General features: G+C 37.8%; 1 protein-coding gene across 1 annotated transcript in view; it reads right to left on the bottom strand.

Moving 5' to 3' along the window:
- Nucleotides 1–19286, bottom strand: part of MAEL (maelstrom spermatogenic transposon silencer) — a 48626-nt gene that overhangs the window by 14363 nt on the left and 14977 nt on the right. The window contains exons 6-8 of the mRNA XM_043877380.1: nt 12423–12547; nt 11575–11629; nt 11341–11482 (exon numbers count right to left, since the gene is read on the bottom strand). Of these exons, the coding sequence (XP_043733315.1) occupies nt 11341–11482; nt 11575–11629; nt 12423–12547 (322 nt within the window). The remainder of the gene's footprint in view (nt 1–11340; nt 11483–11574; nt 11630–12422; nt 12548–19286) is intronic.

The following is a 19286-nucleotide window of genomic DNA, read 5'->3' as shown; positions in this document are numbered from 1 at the left end:
AACATAAGATCATAAGTGAGTATGTCTGTTAAGTCTGCAACTCACTTCTGAAGTTTCAAAACGATCTTATCCATTAAAATAATGTGCAGCATAAAGGACTTTTACACTCTTCTCTTGATACCCAAAGGTCTCAAAGAACTCTTTTCCTCTTATTTCAGGGTCAAGTTTCCTCCTTTTCAAGGACAGCCCTGCCTTTCCCTTTTCTCAGGAACCACTGTCATCTGACAGTTTCTGATGCTCTCCACTCTAGTCAAACTGACTCACTGTTTTTTCTCAATCAGACTCTCCATGTTTTCAATCCTGAATCACTGCTCAGGCCATGTTCTTCTTTTGGAAAGGTCCTCCCTTTAACCCAAATCTCTGCTCACAGAAATTCTATCCATCTTTCCAGAAGAAGCAAATAAAACATTTATTCTATAAAGTACTTCATATATTAAATACATGAAGCAATTTCTCCCTCATGTGATTTATCATAATCTTTTGAAACTCTCTAAGAATTTTCAGAAATTATCATATATAACTCATGCATAACGTGCTTTACTGCTCTTATCAGACAGGAGACTCTGACAGCAAGGGCAACCCTGTTACTCTTCACCTTGCTTCCCACAGAACCTAGTCTCATGCCTTACATACAAAAGTTGTATTTGTTAAATATCAAAACCTCAAGTTGGACTAAGAAAAAGTTATTCTAAAGTGATGTCAAAATAGAAAACTGCACCTCTTAAAACTACAAATGCTCTGGTTCAAGATGCCTAAAATTTATCTCCTCTTGCCCTTAAGACCCTATCAAAATGAAAGTCAAACAATCATAATAGGAGATGTCCACAACAGAGGAGAAAACAGGAAGAGGCCTCCAAGGAAGAGAACTGAACAAACCTGTGGGATACAGAAAGTAAACGAAGGAGTGAGAACTGATGGGACTAGACAAACGAAGTCTCAGCCTTCAGTGCTCACGGAATAGGCAGCACAGACGCTAACCTACTTATGTACCTCTGGAGAAGCTCTGAACTCATGGACATGTCTCTGGCCAGAAAGCAGAGGCAAGATATGAGACTGGACTTCTTCTGTACAGAGAATAGTTAACTTCCCTGACTCCATGCAAAGAAGTGACCTGTTCTTAGAGAACTAGGCAGCAAGAATGCATGCTGAAAACATAGGGCAAAACCCTCAGAATTCTGGAATTTATGATTCGACCTCCAGCTTTACAATTAGCTCCTTTGTCTGTTTTCCCTTAGCAAAGCTTGATCAGTTGACAGTCCCCACTGGACAACACAGAGCACTTATGCATCTTTACAGCCTCATTCTAAAATGTGAACAGAGCCAAGGACAATCAGACATTCAAGGAAAGCCTGCAACACAAGAAAGGTCCACATAGGAAGATCACAGGGAGACGGAGAAGGAGAGGGAAGCCTGGACTGCTGCAATTCATGGGTTTGCAGAGACAGACACGACTAAGTGACTCAACAACGACAACAGGAGGATCACAACTCACAACCCAAAAGAATGAGATAATCCAAGGAACCAAAGCAAGCTATTTCTGCCTCACCAACAAGTACCCTAATGAGATTTGTGAAATTACTGCATCTATAATCCCAGGTTTTCTCTTCATCTCTTCAACCCTCATCAACACTGATGATTGGCTATGATGATTTATATGGATAGCAACTGTGGGCTGAAAGGTCCTAGAAGATGAAAAACTCAACCTCTCCCAGTGTGAAAACGTCAGAGTTTGTGAGGGCCCTGTGCTGGGCCCTCTTCTCTCTGCACCCTCTGCCTAGATGATCTCATCCATACCCTGTAAGATCCATTTAGGCAGAGGATTTGGCTCCCTTCACTGCCATTTTCAGTATCCAGAACAGTGCCTGAAATATAGTGAAACGAACGCTGACATTATCCAAACTTCTGCACTGAGTTCTAGGCCAGAAGGACCAGCTGCTTACACACTATTTCTAGAACGTGCCTCCCCAGGGCCCCAACATATTCTAAACACGCTGCTCCTTCACTTCCTCTTCTACTCTGAGGCCTGCACTAGAGACCTGGCACGGTCTTTAGGCCTTCCTCTTTTCATTCTCTCTTCCCGCACCCAGCCCACCAGCAAGGTCCACTGATTTTCACCAGCCTGACAGCTACTTATTCAGCTCTAACTTTACGTCATCATCCCTGTTCAAGCCATTTCTTACATGGACCAGAGAAATGACTAATAATTACAGGCTTAATACTTTCTTTCTTGACTGCTCCTAATACATCCATTAAATACTCAGAAATTTTTAGAAATCTTGGCTAATCCTGTTGATTCCCTATTTGATAAAATCCCTTCCCTTAGCTAACAAGGCCCTATGTTTATGGTCCTTGCTTACTGCTTCAGTCTCATCTTATGAATTCTCCCCTTTGTTCACTAACTCTCCAGTGGGACGCACAGATTGTCTAACAGCTTCCAGTATACACCAAGTTCTCACCTCAAGGTCTTTGCAACCCTCTGCTCAGGATGCTGTTCCTTCTATTTTTAGCAAGGCTGCTTCTTTCCTCTTGCTTAAGATCTCAGCTTTAATGTTAAATTATCAAAAAAGTCTCCTTAACATTCTAGAAAGCAGTCAACCTTTCTGCAGAGTATTTCCTACTATAGTACCCTGCTGATTTCCTTATCACTGATCACAGTTAAAACCACTGTTTTTTTTAATTTACAGGATGCTTCTCTTTCCCACTTAACTGTGAGCTGCATGAAAGCAGAGACCATATTCATCTCATTCACCACTATATGCTTGGTAAGGGCCTAGGACACTTACTGGGACATGCTTAAGAAATATTTGTTGATTAAATAAAAGCTACCTTGTTTCAGTCAGCAGGTCACAGTGAATTAATCAAAGGACAACTATGACAGAAAGCAACAAGGAGAATGGAGGGAATCTATAAAAGTTATAAATACTCTAGCCTTCAAAATAACATGATTAACAGCCTGTTTAAGACTCTTGCTACTCTTTTTTATGTAACTGTATTAAATTTCACCAATATAAAACCCACCCATTTCTCCTGGAGGTAGAGACAATATTTATCAAAAATTTATTACAAATTTTAATAAACTTTAAGAGCAGTGTTTGAAATGAGTCATATCTAGCTTATATGAACTGAGTTCCTATCAGCTTATATTAACTAACAGATTCTAACAACAGTTTCTATTGTCCACTAAAACCAGAACTCCTTTGTAAAATACTAACTATTCGGAATCTTCTGAATATATGTATTCAGAATTATACGACATTATGAAGCTCAGGAAAAGGCAGATCCATCCTTTCCAAAGAAATCTATTATTAAAGTGCTTAGAGTACTATGTAATGGTTTTATCTTTAATAAGATCCCATGGCACAAACCCCCAAAAATGCCTTACACCAAAGTTACTCTATTCCTGTTGCAGCCCATATGTAATCTGAGACTCAACACTGTTTCTTCAATTCTAAAATGATTTTTTCACATTTTAACTGAAGGTGAAATGCAACATACAAAGTATTATACAATTGCTATTGGTCAGTCTAGAAATAGTTGAAATTGCCTAAACAAGTACAAATTTATTATTTTTCAAAGCAGTCATATGTAGTTATTTTCATTTTTATTGCAGTACAGTTTTGATTTACAATATTGTGTGAGTTTCAGGTACACAGCATAGTGATTTGGTATTTTTGCAGATTATATTCCATTACAGGTTATTGTGAGATAATGGTATAGTAATTCCCTGTGCTATACAGTATATCTTTGTTGTGTGTCTATTATGTATACATTAGTTTTATCATCCCATGCTCCTGAATCTCTCCCTCCTTCACCCTCCTCCCTTTGGTAACCACTCTAGTCTGTCTTCTATATCTGTAATCTGATTCTGGTTTGCACATATATTTGCTTACCATTCTTGATAATCTAACAACTGTGATCTTTCAACATTTTAGTCAATAAACCATTGAGAAAATATTGATTTGTCTCTGAAATCTTCGATTGATATCAACTCACAAGATCAAGAAAGAACCAGCATCAAAATCTGCAGAAAAGGTGTCTATCAGTGGCTTGGTAGAAAATCCTGAGATAATAGTGCAGTTATCTTTTAAGAAATGCTGCATTACCACTCTGGATGGCACAGAGGCAATAAAGTATAAAAACACAGACAGTGAATGATTCTGGATATGAAATTTTAGGAATACTTTAGCGAGTGGCTGAGGCAATGGTACATAAGTCTAAATATCCATAAACTTAAAGCCTAACAAGAATAAACAAACAAAGTTCAGGCCTGCAGCATAACTCAGAGAACACTATAAGACTACAAGCGTCAATTACCTATAAATAGGGGGAAAAAAACACCTCTTAATTTCCAATGGATTCATTTCTCAAGTTCACACCCAAGCCTTTACATAGCTTCATATAGAGAGTGGAGCCCAGAAAACATCAGGGAAGAGAGAAGAGAAATGAAGAGCCCAAGATTAAATCATAATCATTCCCACAATGAGGAAGCCCATAAATATTCAGAATCCTGGTAAGATCAGAGCACTGACTACAGGAAAGGACTTCAAAGTGCCTGAAGCTCTAGAAGGCAGCCTGGAAGGCAATGTCTCTGGTCAGCAGAAGGCAAGAGGCAAAAGTCCTTCAGAGGCTGTGTGAGGGATAAAAAAGCAAAGAGGGGCAAATTTAATATTTTCCAGAACAAGGAAAGCAGAAGGAAAAAAAAGAAAAAAGTAAAGACCCATAACCACACCCCCACCGCCCTGAAAGCATTCAAAGAAACCATACTTTGTTACACTGACAGATGAGGGAGCACTTAAACTATAAATTTTAAACCACAGGAAATAACCACCTCTGTCCAAGAAATGCAAAGGAACAACATAAAGCCAGGCAAGAAAAAAACAGAAAAGGAGAATCACTGTCATTGAGGACTATCCCTACCCTTACTCCTGCCCCCACCAAAAGAAACATGAAGGAGAAGAAAACTGTAACATAACACCATAACACAACAAGGACTTCCCTGGTGGCTCAGCAGTAAAAAACAACAAAAAAAATCCACGGGCCAATGCAGGGGATGCATGTTTGATCCCTGGGTCAGGAAGATCCCCTGTAGAAAGGAATGGCAACCCACTCCAGTATCTTTGCTTGGGAAATCCCATGGACAGAGGAGCCTGGTGGGTTACAGTCCATGGGGCTGCAAAGAGTTGGACACTACTTAGCGACCACACACACATTCTACACTATTATTAATATACGAATTAAATATCCTCAAACAAAAATCCTGATGATATGAAAACATGGCCTAAATAAGAAACTTCAAAACTAAGAACAAAAATAAGACATAAGGGTTGACAAAACTCAGAAAAAAAATAAAAATTGTATGGGAAAATAACTGAATTTCAAATTACCTAAGGAAGAACAGATTCAAATGAGAAGTTAAGTAAAAAACTAAAGAAAACCGAAAACTAACATAAGAATAAGAGATTAATGAAAGATGAAACAGGGGTGAGAAAGAGTGACCATAATGAAAGACAGGTAAAATAGACCGAACATACATACATTGGACATCCTTAAGAAAAATGAAATGGAAAAAAATATTAAACTACAATCTAAGAAAAATATCCAGAAATAAGACCTGATTCTGCACACTAAAAGGGGCTGCCAGAGGCCTGGGAAAGCTGACCTGCAATGATGAGCTCAGAGAACTACCTCAGTGAGACTATTAGACTGGAGGACTTCCCTGGTGGTATGGCGGTAGGGAACCCACCTGCCAAAGAAGGCAACACAGGTTCAATCTCTGTCCAGGAAGAGCCTATATGTGGTGGGCAACTAAGCTCATGGGCCACAACGACTGAAGCCCACTCGCCCTAGAGCCCATGCTCCGCAACAAGAGAAGCCACCACGAGAAGCCTGTGCATCACAACTAGAGAGGAGCACCCCGACTCACCACAACTAGAGAAAACCCACGCACAGCAGTGAAGACCCAGCACATGAAGAAATGAATGAATGAATGAATCAATTTCTTTAAAATCTATTAAAGATGAAAAAAATCATTCTTAGGGTCTCCAGGCAAAAAAGATCAAAATTTTTAAAAAATCAAGAGAATTTAACAACCAAATTTCTAAAAAACAACATAAAGCAATACAATGCAGCTGTTATTTTTTTAAAACTAAAAGAAATAAAATGCAAACCAACAGAAAAAGTTTTAAGCACACAAGAACACAGTTACTGTCATTCCCAAGAGCCCCTGACCAATCAAGATTCAGCAAACTTTTCCTGTAAAGGCATCAAATAACACAGCAACCACTTATAACTATAGGAGATGTCCTAAGATACAGACATAAACAATAGTAATGAGGCCACATTTTCAATATAAAACAGATCAAGCAGACAAAAAACATAAGAAGATAATGCAGCTTAAATGACATAATAATGTAGAGCTTGTGGATACTTGTCAAAAGCTGCACCCTGACAAAATACATATTGTTCTCATATATCCACAAAACAGTCCAAATATTGATTATTTTAATTTGCAAAACACTGGTAACTTTCATAAGGTAGAAATGTTATAAACAATACTTTGAACAAAATGCAAAGACACTAGAATTTACTAACAAAAAACCAGAAAGACTTTCTTTCCACCTGGACATTTTAAAGCCTCATATTAACTCTTGGGTTAAAGAGAGTTGGAACTACAGAATTTTTTTTAAAAAAAATGACAAAATGCTATGTCAACAACTTATGGGGTGCTCTGAAAGCCATGTCTGAGAAAATTCACTCTACTAAACACTTATCAATTAAAAAAATAATCAAAAAGTTAACTAAACACTGAGTCCACAAATCTAAACAAAGAGTCACAAAGTACCAAGAATACAAAAACAGAAATGAATGAGGAAGAGAACAAAAAATTAGTAGATCTAATAAACTGAAATCCTGCCGTTTTAAAAAAAAAAATAGACAATGCACGAGGTGTGATTTAGGAGGGGAAAGCAGAAGCACAAATATATAAGAAACCAATGAAACAAGGAATTTTAAATTATAAGAGACTTAGTGTGCAGACTTAAATAAGTTTGGTAACCTATATAAAATGAATCATTTCTTAGGGAAGTACAGATTACCAAAACTGATGCAATTAAAGTCAGAAAGTCTAATCAAGTCAACTTTCATAGAATAAACAAAGTAAGTTATCATGGCACCACCCCACAAAAACTCAGCAATCTCAGATAGGCACAATCTATGTGAGAAAAATTTTAAAACAAATTTGAAAGACCCAAACCTAGATCTCAACAATGAAAAGACATCTCCTGTCCTGGCACAGAATTCATATGTAAAGATTTCAGTTCTCAAGTTAGTTTATAAATTTAATGCAATCCAAGGAACTTTACAGAACTTCCCTGGTGGCTCAGAAGGTAAAGAATCTGCCTGCAGTGCAGGAGACCCAGGTTTGATTCCTGGGTCAGGAAGATACCCTGGAGAAGGGAACGGCTACCCTCTCCAGCATTCTTGCCTAAAGAATCCCCAAGACAGAGGAGCCTGGTGGGCTGCAGTCCCCAGAGTCACAAGGAGTCAGACATTACTGAGTGACTAACACTTTCAAGAAATTTTATAGAACTAGACTGCACTGTTTTGTTTGAGCTGTAAATTTTAATACACATTTAATGCACATTTAAAATGTAATAGAACCAATAAATATGGGCAAAAACAAACTGGAATAAAGCAAGCAAATAAACTATTTCATATGAATAATTTAACCACAGTTAAGGAAAAAAAAAAAAAACAAATTCCAATAATTTTTTGGGGGGGGGACCATATCCTGTAGCATGAGGGATCTTAGCTTCCTGACCAGAAATCAAACCCTGTGCCCCTTGTAGTGGAAGCATAAAGTCTTAACCACTGGACCACCAGTCCCTCACCAATAACTTTTTTACTAACCTCTGACTAACAAAACTGAAAAAAAGATTCTGAACTGTTAATATGCCTTTTTAAAATGGTGGTTTATCACTTAATTTTACAACAACCTAATACATTCTAGGACTGAACCAACAAAATTGTTGAGCACATGCAGAAAGGCAATACAAAAATAGAAAACTAGAAAACTCTATGGTTTTAAATGGCAGTTGCAGGTTTATGTATGAACTCATGATGAGATGAAGACAGAGAGGGAGGAGGAAAGGGAGGAAGGAGTGGGCAGGTGAGTCTAGCCACATAAAAATGTGTATGAAGGGTAGTACACACATACATATTTCCTAGTTCTCTCCACTAAGGGGAACTAGAGCCAAAGATGCTCTAGTAGGAATGAACACCTAGCACCCAGATTCTATCTCCTAAACACCCTCCTTCATTAAACAGAACTAGGGTTCCTTGGATAAATGGCTAATTTAAAGCCAGAGCAGGGAAGTACAAGAGGAACCTGGAACATTTGGAAAAGCAGAGAAACACTCCAAGAACCAGGCAGCACTGTAAGATCTAACAAAACCCAAACTCCAAGCAAACAACACAGAAACCACTGTCCATAAAGAAACAAATCTGAGCAAAAAATAAGTTAGTAAGACATTTCAGTTCACTGAATAAGATACTAGGAATATGTAAGTCCATAGTCATAAATGAAAAAAAAAAGTCAGCAAAAAGGAAAAGCTCCTTACAGTAGAATGCTAACTAGTAAATGTAGAAACAACAATCAAATTAGACCATCACCATTTCACAAATATAGTCATAATTGACTCAGGCAAAAATCATCAATGGATGTTAAAGCAAGCAGATTAAAGATTGAAGAACAGATAATCTACCAAATTTCAAAGACTCTCCCAACAGAATATTAATTGTATGGTGAAAAAGAGTAACTTTTCAATGGAAAAATTTGGCAGACATTATCTTAAGCAAGTGATCAAAGTTATCAGTAATGAGATTAAAATCAGATGCCTCCAGATATGACACAACTGAGAAGACACATCACTTTTGAGGTACTCTTGCTAAAAACATACAACCTCATAATGATGACATTGTTTGCAGGGAAGCAATGAAGAAAGACAGAGAGAACAGACTTATGGACATGGAAGAAGGGGAGGAAGGTGCGAGTGGGATATATAAAGAGAGTAACATGGAAATACACGTCACCGTATATAAAATAGACAGCCGACGGGGGTTTGCTGTGTGGCTCAGGGAACGCAAACTGAGGCTCTGTAACAACCTAGGTGGGTAGGGTGGGGAGGGAGGCGGGAGGGAGGCTCAAGAGGGAGGGGACATATAAATACATACATACATATATAGTTGGTTCATGTTGATGTTTGGCAGAAACCAACACAATACTGTAAAGCAATATTCCTTCAATTAATAAATAGATTACATACACACACACACACAACCTCAATCTAACCATGAGGAAATATAGGCAAATTCAAACTGAGAAAAATTTTACAAAGTAACTGGCCTGCACTCTTCAAAAAGATCAAGACCACCAAAGTCAAAGATTAGTGAATAATTCCAGGTTAAAAGGATCCTAAACCAGAGATCAAATTGCCAACATCCGCTGGATCATCAAAAAAGCAAGCGTTCTAGGAAAACATCTATTTCTGCTTCATTGACTACGCCAAAGCCTTTGACTGTGTGGATCACAATAAACTGTGGAAAATTCTGAAAGAGATGGGAATACCAGACCACCTGACCTGCCTCTTGAGAAACCTGTATGCAGGTCAGGAAGCCACAGTTAGAACTGGACACGGAACAACAGACTGGTTCCAAATAGGAAAAGGAGTATGTCAAGGCTGTATATTGTCACCCTGCTTATTTAACTTATATGCAGAGTACATCATGAGAAACGCTGGGCTGGAAGAAGCACAAGCTGAAATCAAGATTGCCGGGAGAAATATCAATAACCTCAGATATGCAGATGACACCACCCTTAGGGCAGAAAGTGAAGAGGAACTTAAGAGCCTCTTGATGAAAGTGAAAGAGGAGAGTGAAAAAGTTGGCTTAAAGCTCAACATTCAGAAAACTAAGATCATGGCATCTGGTCCCATCACTTCATGGCAAATAGATGGCGAAACAGTGGAAACAGTGGGTGACTTTATTTTTTGGGGCTCCAAAATCTCTGCAGACGGTGATTGCACCCATGAAATTTTTTAAAAGACACTTACTCCTTGCAAGGAAAATTATGACCAACTTAGATAGCATATTAAAAAGCAGAGACATTACTTTGCAACAAAGGTGTGTCTAGTCAAGGCTATGGTTTTTCCAGTGGGCATGTATGGACGTGACAGTTGGACTGTGAAGAAAGCTGAGCGCCGAAAAATTGATGCTTTTGAACTGTGGTGTTGAAGAAGACTCTTGAGAGTCCCTTGGGCTACAAGGAGATCCAACCAGTCCACCCTAAAGGAGATCAGTCCTGGGTGTTCATTGGAAGGACTGATGCCGAAGCTGAAACTCCAGTACTTTGGCCAGCTCATGTGAAGAGCTGACTCACTGGAAAAGACCCTGATGCTGGGAGGGATTGGGGGCAGGAGGAGAAGGGGACAACAGAGGATGAAATGGTTGGATGGCACCACCGACTCGATGGACATGAGTTTGAGTAAACTCCGGGAGTTGGTGATGTACAGGGAGGCCTGGCATGCTGCGATTCATGGGGTCGCAAAGAATCGGACACGACTGAGCGACTGAACTGAACTGAACTGAATTGAAAGAGACATAATTAAATATAACATGTCATTCTGGGTTGGACCCTAGGTGTTTATTTTTTGCTACAGAAGGCATTATTAGAACTAGCAAAATATGATTAGAACTAATATGATTAGACAGTAGTATTGTAGCAATGGAAATATACTGTTTTGATAACTGTACTGTGGCAATATACATGTTCCTGTTCTTACAACATTCCTGATATTCAGGGTGAAAAGACATCATGACAGCAACTTATTCTTAAGTGGTTGAGAAAAAGAAACAGTGTTTATTTTTATAAATATATTAAAATATTAACAATTAGAATCTGAGAATGGTATATACAATTTCCTTGTACTAGAGTCTTCCAAATTTTCTGTAAGCCTGAAATATCAAAAATAAAAAATACTTTTCATTTCATTTTTATATTTATTATAAGAGTTCTATGTAATAGAGTATTTATTTAAATGGATACCATATACTTTCATCAATACACTCTAAAATGATAAAACACTGTCATTTTATTTGGTAGTTTGTTTTTTGCTTTTAGTGATTAACAATGTATCTTATAATCAGTGAAAACTTATATTCAAGGAAATACAATGATTTCAAAGTTTCATAGGAAAATCTTGCTTTAAAAGGAACAAACTAATCCTACTGTATTTCTCAGTTCAGAAAAAAGTCAGTATCACTATCACAAAATCACCTAAGTACCTTGTGTTGCTAGAATAATCCCACATGGCCACCTCTAGGAGGCTCCGAACCCAGGTCTTAGAAGGCTCCTTCAGAAATTTTTGCTGGTAGATCCCTACTACAAGATCCTCTACAGTGAGAAGTTCTAGCTCTTGTCTGATTTCTTCCATTGGTAAATAAAAACAAACATAAAATTAGTGAATTCAAGTACACAGAACATGTACATCAAAATGGAAACACTGATACTAAACTCACCTGATGACTTTGCCATGTGCTTCAAACACCAGTTGACTCTGGCTCTATCATCAGACTAGAGGAGGGAAAAAATTGTACTTATATTTTCTTCTATCCTCTGTTACTTTCAATTAATAAGGCCCTTTCAAACTGGGGGCGGGGGGGAGGGGTAAGGGGAAGGGAAAGGCTGAAGAGTTCGTGAAAACTAAATGAGAACTGTTAAAAAAAAAAAGAGCAACATATACTAGAAAATACTGCTAATAATAATCAGTTATGTTCATAAAGCATTGTTAATATACTTTATGAACAGCAAGTGAGACTTAGGGTAGGCAAATGAAACCAATGTTCAGAAAAAGATAAGGTGATTTGTGTTCGTGGTGAGAAATATTCTATTTTTACTGTTTTATTAATAAAACAGAAAGGTTAAAACCCAATTCTACTATACCGAGCCTGAAAGAATTTAGACAAAACAAAGAATAAAGATTACAAAAAGAAGATCAAGGAATTACTATAAAAACAGTTCTGAATAAACTTCGAGTACTCTTGCCTCGAAGTGATAGGTGTACAAACCAGAAACCCACCCTCCAGGGTAAACAGGCATTGACGGCATTTCACAGGAGGAGCCATAAACATGAAATCCACCAAAGGTGAAATACATTCAGTTACTGCAGTCTGCAAAACCCCTCCAATATTAGAGAAATGTAGAAGAAAAGGCACTATACGTACCTAATTACATTCAAAGCAACTAAAAATGAACATATTTTAACACACAGTTAATACACAGGCTAAAGTTCTTTCTTTGGGTATCTTTCATGGATCTTCTGTTTTCTAAGTAGATGACTTAAAAGAAATTCTTATGTTGAAATTACCTTGCAGTAGATAGGTGGCCAGTTCCCTGGGTTTGGATGAATGAATCTATAAAGATTTTGTAACACAGTTGCTTGGTCATGCCCAGATTCAAAGTGTGAAATAGGAATCTTGTGACTAGAATCACCTGAAGGAAGCAAAAAAGTAGGTAGGAGTTAAAATTTGACCAAGACAAATATTATGGATTAGGTATAGAAGGGTGAGTATAGGAAGCAGTAGTGGGTAACTTGTATTTAAGTACTTGTACCAAGCCTGGTAATGGTCAGGTACTTTACACATTTTATCCCATAATGTTATAAAATAGGTAATATACGTACATATTAGAGAAGAGAGAACGGAGAATCACAGAAGTTAACAATAAGTTAACAGCTGGTGAACAGTGGAGTCAGGACTCAATCCCAGGCTTGTTAAGTTAAAGTAGCAGTGTTTTCACCATTTCTATGTCGCCTTTCATGAACTGTTTTATTAAAAAGGCTGGAGACCTTGATAGTAATGATTGGCTTTTAGAAGGTTGTAAAATGATATTTCCACTTCCAGTAAAATACAGACCAAGTAACACAAACTTCCCACAAAAATTTAGGGTATCGAAAACAGCTATAGTAGCAAGGAATTATCAGGTCAAAAGCAAAAAAAGCCACAGAGGTAATCAAATGCAGAGAGAGGTGATCAAAATGCAAAGAAGTCAGAGAGGTCCGCCTAACTCTGGAGGCAGTTTTCACCCTGGCTGCTGCCGCTGCTACTAAGTCGCTTCAGTCGTGTCTGACTCTGTGTGACCCCCGAGATGGCAGCCCAGCAGGGCTCTGCCTGGAGCTCTGTCCTGGAGTCATTTGCTAATTCCTTAAGAGGAAGTTTACTGGCTAAGAAGTGTGTTTCAGACAGCTTTGGGGGCCTGGTTTGTGAGAAAAAGCAATCATAAATCCTTTCTAGAAGAGAACCATCAACCTCAAATTACCTTAACTCATTTTTTTCCAGATAATCTATATGAATAAACCAGGTACACACACAGAAAAGAGTGAGAACCAAGACAAAGTTGAAAGACAAAATTGAGTCCAGAAGTTGAAGTTTCTGGACACAGATTTTAAATCATCATGCTTATTAGCTGATGAGATCAAATTACAAATTTCAACATAAAATTGGAAACTATTAAGAAAAAGAATGCTAGGAACTCTCTGGTGGTCTAGTGATGAGGACTCAGCATTTTCACTGCTGGGGCCCTGGGTTCAATCCTGCAAGCAGCACTGTGCAGCCAACTAAAAAAATAATACAGGAGGAGTTCAAGTTCTGATAATGACAGACTAAGGAAAATACGGAACACATCAAACATCTGCTTGAAAGCACTGCAGATATATAAATGAAAAGAGGAACTGTAAGTCCAAGATCTTAAAATGAAGAAACCCTAGAGAGCTGAATCTGGCATTTGGGTATGTTGGTTATTTGGGCATTTACCAATCCTAGAAGAGATACAGAGACTGAGAAACTGAGATTTCAACAGACCTATAGCTAGTAAGAATTTAAAATATTACTCCAGAATTACTTGTGTATATATAAAAATTTATAAATTAAAAAATGCCCAATTGTCTTCTGGCCTCCACTGTTCATGCTGTGAAGCTGATTGTAAACTTTACTGATGATTTCTCTGCATGTGTGCCAAGTCATACTGTTCAGTACTCAAAAATGACGAGACATATTAAGAGAGTTGAATACGTGATTGAACACCAAGATAAACAGACTACAAAAATACATCCAAAAAACAAGATCCCCATAACAGAGTTATCAAACATAAAACTTTAAAAAACAAGGTTTATTAGGTTCCAGGAAATAAAATTACTGATAACTTAAACAGAATCATAAAAAAGAATCAATGTAGACTCAAAAACTGAAAATACGTTCCCCAAACCATTTTAGAATGGCAAAACAGCCTTGATGATAAGGTAAAGATTAACCTCAGGTTGAACATGAATGCGCAAATTCTAAAACAAAATATTGCGTTGTCCAAAAAGTTTGGTTTTTCTGTAAAATGGCCCATGCTTAGGTGTCTTTAACTTCATTCAAAACAATTTTGTTGGACTGTATTGTAACAGTTGTCATATAAGCATGCATTTTAAAAAGTTTACCAAAACTGCTGAATTTTTGTGCAACCATTTTAATATTGAAGATGGAAGGGAAAAAAGCCACATTTTCAGAATAATATACTTTATTATTTCAAGGTAAAAATGCATCTGAAGCACAAAGAAAGATTTGTGAAGTATATAGAAAAGGTATTGTGACTGATCAAACATGTCCAAAGTGGTCTGCACAGTTTCATGGGCAGACCAGTTGAAGGTGACAGCAATCAAATTGAGACATTGAGAACAATGAACCTTATTCCACACGGGAGATAAGTGAAATACTCAAAATATCCAACTCAAGCACTGAAAATCAAAGCACTGCAGTAACTGCTTTTATTAAATATGTTTGGGTTACACATAAGGAAAAAAAAACCAACCTTCTTGACCATATTTCTGAATGCAATTCTCTACTTAAAACATAACAAAAACATTTTGTTTTCTGAATAAATTGTGACAGGTGATAAAAAGATGATACAGTATAATAATGTAAGTGGAAGATATCATGGGACAAGCAAAATGAACCACCACCAACCACACCAAAGGCCGATCTTCATCCAAAGAAGGTGATGGTGTGTACATGGTGGGACTGGAAGGGATGAGCTTTTTCCGGAACACCAAATGATTCATTCCAACAATGACTACTCCCAATTAGATCAACTGAAAGCAGCACTCAATGAAAAGCACCCAGAAATCGCCAAAAGCAAACATATAAAGACTATATGTTATCCATCGGATAATGCAAGCTTGCATGTTTCTTTGATGACCAGGCAAAAGCTGTTAAAGCTTGGCTGGGAAGTTCTGATTCATCCACCATACTCACTAGACATTGCACCTTCAAATTTCCATTTATTTTGATCTTTACAAACTTCTTTTAAAGAAAAAATTTCAATTCCCTGGTGTAAAAAGGCACCTGGAACAATCCTTTGTTCCAAAAGGTAAAAAGTTTTAGGAAGATGGAATTATGAAGTTGCTGAAAAATGGTAGAAGTTAGTGGAACAAAATGGTGAATCACTGTTTCATAAAGGTCTTGGTGAAAATGAAAAATGTGTCCTTTATTTTTACATTTTAAAAACCAAAGGAACTTTCTGACCAATCCATATTAGCAAAACAAATCCAGCAATTTATTTAAGAGTTATATAGTGAAAATGTTGGATTTGTTCCTGGAATGTAAGGTTAGTTTTTAAGATTAGTAAATAACCATATAAACAAAAGACACAAATCATCTGATATCCAGAAAGAGTATTCATTAAAACATGCAACTGGTATCTCTAGTGAAACTGGGAACAGAAGGGAACTTCTTTATCCTGATAAAGAGTATATACCAAAACTAAAAAAGAGAGAGAGAGAAAAACTACGGCAAACAGAATACTCACCGGTGAAAGATTAGAAATGAGAGTTCAGAGCCAGCATAGTAAGACAAACAGGTTTTAAATGTTTTAAATAAAAGATACAGATTAGAAGAAGTCATTTCACAAATATAAGGAATTTTCTGAAAACTTCAGAGTTTAGCAAAGGTGGGTTAAAACCAAAACAAAAAATAAACAATTAGAAAATATAATTTTGATTCAATTTAAAAAATACTAAAGAGAATAATTTTTAAATAAAATTAATTTTCTGAGAAAAAAGAATATAATTGAGAGCTATTACATACAATTAGCAAGAAAAATGATAAGCTATAACTAATAAGATAAAGACTATAGAGAAAACTAAGACTTTATTATAAAGAGCTACACATTTAAAAAATAAGAGTAGTTCTATATTAAAACATTACTAACTGGGGAATTTTTGCAGAAACTAACACCAGTGGTGTTAACATGTCTCTGGTCAAAAATGTGTAAACACAAAGAATATCATGAAGCTGTCAAGTTCTTTCCAAAATGATTCAAAGATTTAAATATATTCAAAATACTGAGATTAGTTTCTCTGGACAGAGGACAAGAAGGCAAAGTAAAGGGACCTGAGTTCACCTCCTCTCATGAAACACTAAAAATCACAACTGCTGAAAAACTAGCAACAAAGAGGACTGGAATCTATCCCCAAAAATATCATACCTCCAAAAACAAAAAAACCCACCACAACAAGATGGTGGTGGGGGGGCACATTTGCAAAATAATGAAATCTCATACCTACCAGTTGGGTGAAGCAGGAACTGGAAAGTAATTATATCTCAAAGGTTCTCCCACAGGCATGACAGCTCTGAGCCTCCTGTCAGGCTTCTTAGTCTGGGGCCTGATGCTGGGAGGAGGGGCCACCAGAGCCCTCTGGCTTTGAGGGCTGGCAAGGCTTGCGGCAAGAGCGCCAGAGGGCCGGGGAGGCAGAGACCGCGCTCTTGGAGAGCACGCACAAGATCGCGTGTGTACCAGGGCCCAGGGGGAGGAGCAGCAACTTCACAGGAGTCCGGGCCAAACTCACCTGCTGGCCCTAGAGGCTCTTCGTGCAGAGCGGGGGCTGCTGTGTCTCACTGTGGGGACAGGAGCACTGGCGGTAAAGGCTCTGGGGCATGCTCACTGGTGTGCGCTGTCCTGAAGGATACCCTTCTAATGCCAAGTCCCAGCCCCACCCAACAGCCTCAAGGTTCCCGTGCTGAGATGCCTCAAGCCAAAAAATAAACAGGGTGGGAACAGATCCCTACTCAGCAGACAAGCTGCTTAAAGTTTTCCTGAGCTCAGAGCTGCCTCTGAACACAATCTTTGCAACTGCCCTGCCCACCAGAGAAAAAGGACCCAGCTCCACCCACCAGGGAGCAGACACCAGAAGAAGAATGAGTTACAATCCTGTAGCCAATGGGACTACAAAGACAGAAAGTTTGACAAAGTGAGATGACAGAGGAATAGGTTCCAGATGAAGGAGCAACAACAACAGAAAACTAAGTGGAGATAGACAATGTACCTGAAAAAGAATTGAGTGTAATGACAGTAAAGAGGACCCAAAATCTTGGAAAAAGAATATAGGAACTGACCAAGAAGATACAAGAAATGTTCAACCAAGAGCCAGATGATATAAAGAACAAACAGAGTGGAAAATACAGTAACTAAAAAAAACACTAGAAGGAATCAATAGCAAAATCAATGAGGCAGAAGAATGGATAAGTGAGCTGGAAGACAGAATGGTAGAAATCACTGCTATGGAACAGAAAAAGAAAAGAAAAAAGAATAAAAAGAAACGAAGACAGTTTAAGAGAACTCTGAGACAATATTAAATGCACTAGTATTCATGTTATACGGGTCCTAAAAGAAGATATAGAGAAAGGGCTTGACAAAATATTTGGAAGATATAATATCTGAAAACTTCCCTAATTATGGAAAAGTCACCCAAGTTGAGGAAGCACAGAGTCATGTACAGCAGAAACCCAAGGAGGAATGTGCCAGGACACATGTTAATCAAATTGATAAAAATAAAAGACAAAAAGAAAATATTAAAAGCAACAAGGGAAAAGCAACAAATAATATATAACAGAATCCCTGTAAGGTTATCAGCTGATTCTTCAGGAGAAACTCTACAGGGCAGAAGGAAATGGTTTGGCATATTTAAAATGATGAAGGGAAAAATTACAACCAAAAATACTCTACTCAGCAAGGCTCTCATTCATATTTGATGCAGAAATCAAAAGCTTTATAGACAAGAAAAAGTGGTGAGAATTCAGCACTACCAAGCCAGTTTCATAACAAATGCTACAGGAACTTCTCTAAATGGAAATGAAAAGGTGGCAACTAGAAACAAAATTACAAATAGGAAAGCTCACCAGTACACACAGTAAAGATAGGAAATCACTCACACAGAATGAGCAGAGTATAAATGCAGGATAATGGAAACACATTTGAAATTAAGAGACCAGCAACTTAATCTTGGATATATAGACTTCTATATCAAAACTTCACGGTAACCACAAACCAAAAATCTACAATGGACTCAACACATAAAATTAAAAAGGTATTCAATGCTTACACACAAGAGAAAAAGGAATCCAACCATAACATGAAGACAGTCATCAAATCACAAGAGAATAAAAGAGGAAGAAAAAAGACCTATAAAAACAAGTACAAAACTAACAAAATAGCAAAAAGTACATATGTATCAGTAATTAACTTAAATGTCAACAGATCAAGTGCTCCAACCAAAAGACATACAGTGGTTGAACGCACAAAAATAAAACCACATACATGCTGTTTACAAGAGAACCACTTCAGATCTAGGGACACATATAGACTGAAAGTGAGGAGATGGAAAACGATATTCCATGCAAAAGGAAATCAACGATGGAATAATACCCGTATCAGAAAAAATGAAGTTTAAAATAAAGACATAGAACATACAAAGACGGATACTACCTAATGATCAAGTTCAGTTCAGTCTCTCAGTCGTGCCCCACTCTTTGTGACCCCATGGACTGCAGCACGCCAGGCCTCCCTGTCCATCACCAACTCCCGGAGTTTACTCAAACTCATGCACACTGAGTCGGTGATGCCATCCAGCCATCTCATCCTCTGCCGTTCCCTTCTCCTCCTGTCTTCAATCCTTCCCAGCATCGGGGTCTTTTCAAATGAGTCAGTTCTTCGCATCAGGTGGCCAAAGTATTGCAGCTTCAGCATCAGTCCTTCCAATGAACACCCAGGACTGATCTCCTTTAGGGTGGACTGGTTGGATCTCCTTGCAGTCCAAGGGACTCTCAAGACTCTTCTCCAACACCACAGTTCAAAAGTGTCAATTCTGCAGCGCTCAGCTTTCTTTATAGTTCAACTCTCACATCCATACATGACT

The sequence above is a fragment of the Cervus elaphus genome, chromosome 20 (genome assembly GCF_910594005.1).
Source record: "Cervus elaphus chromosome 20, mCerEla1.1, whole genome shotgun sequence".
NCBI lineage: Eukaryota > Metazoa > Chordata > Mammalia > Artiodactyla > Cervidae > Cervus > Cervus elaphus.
Note: the sequence above shows the minus strand (reverse complement) of the source record. Positions and strands in the feature narration are given on the sequence as shown.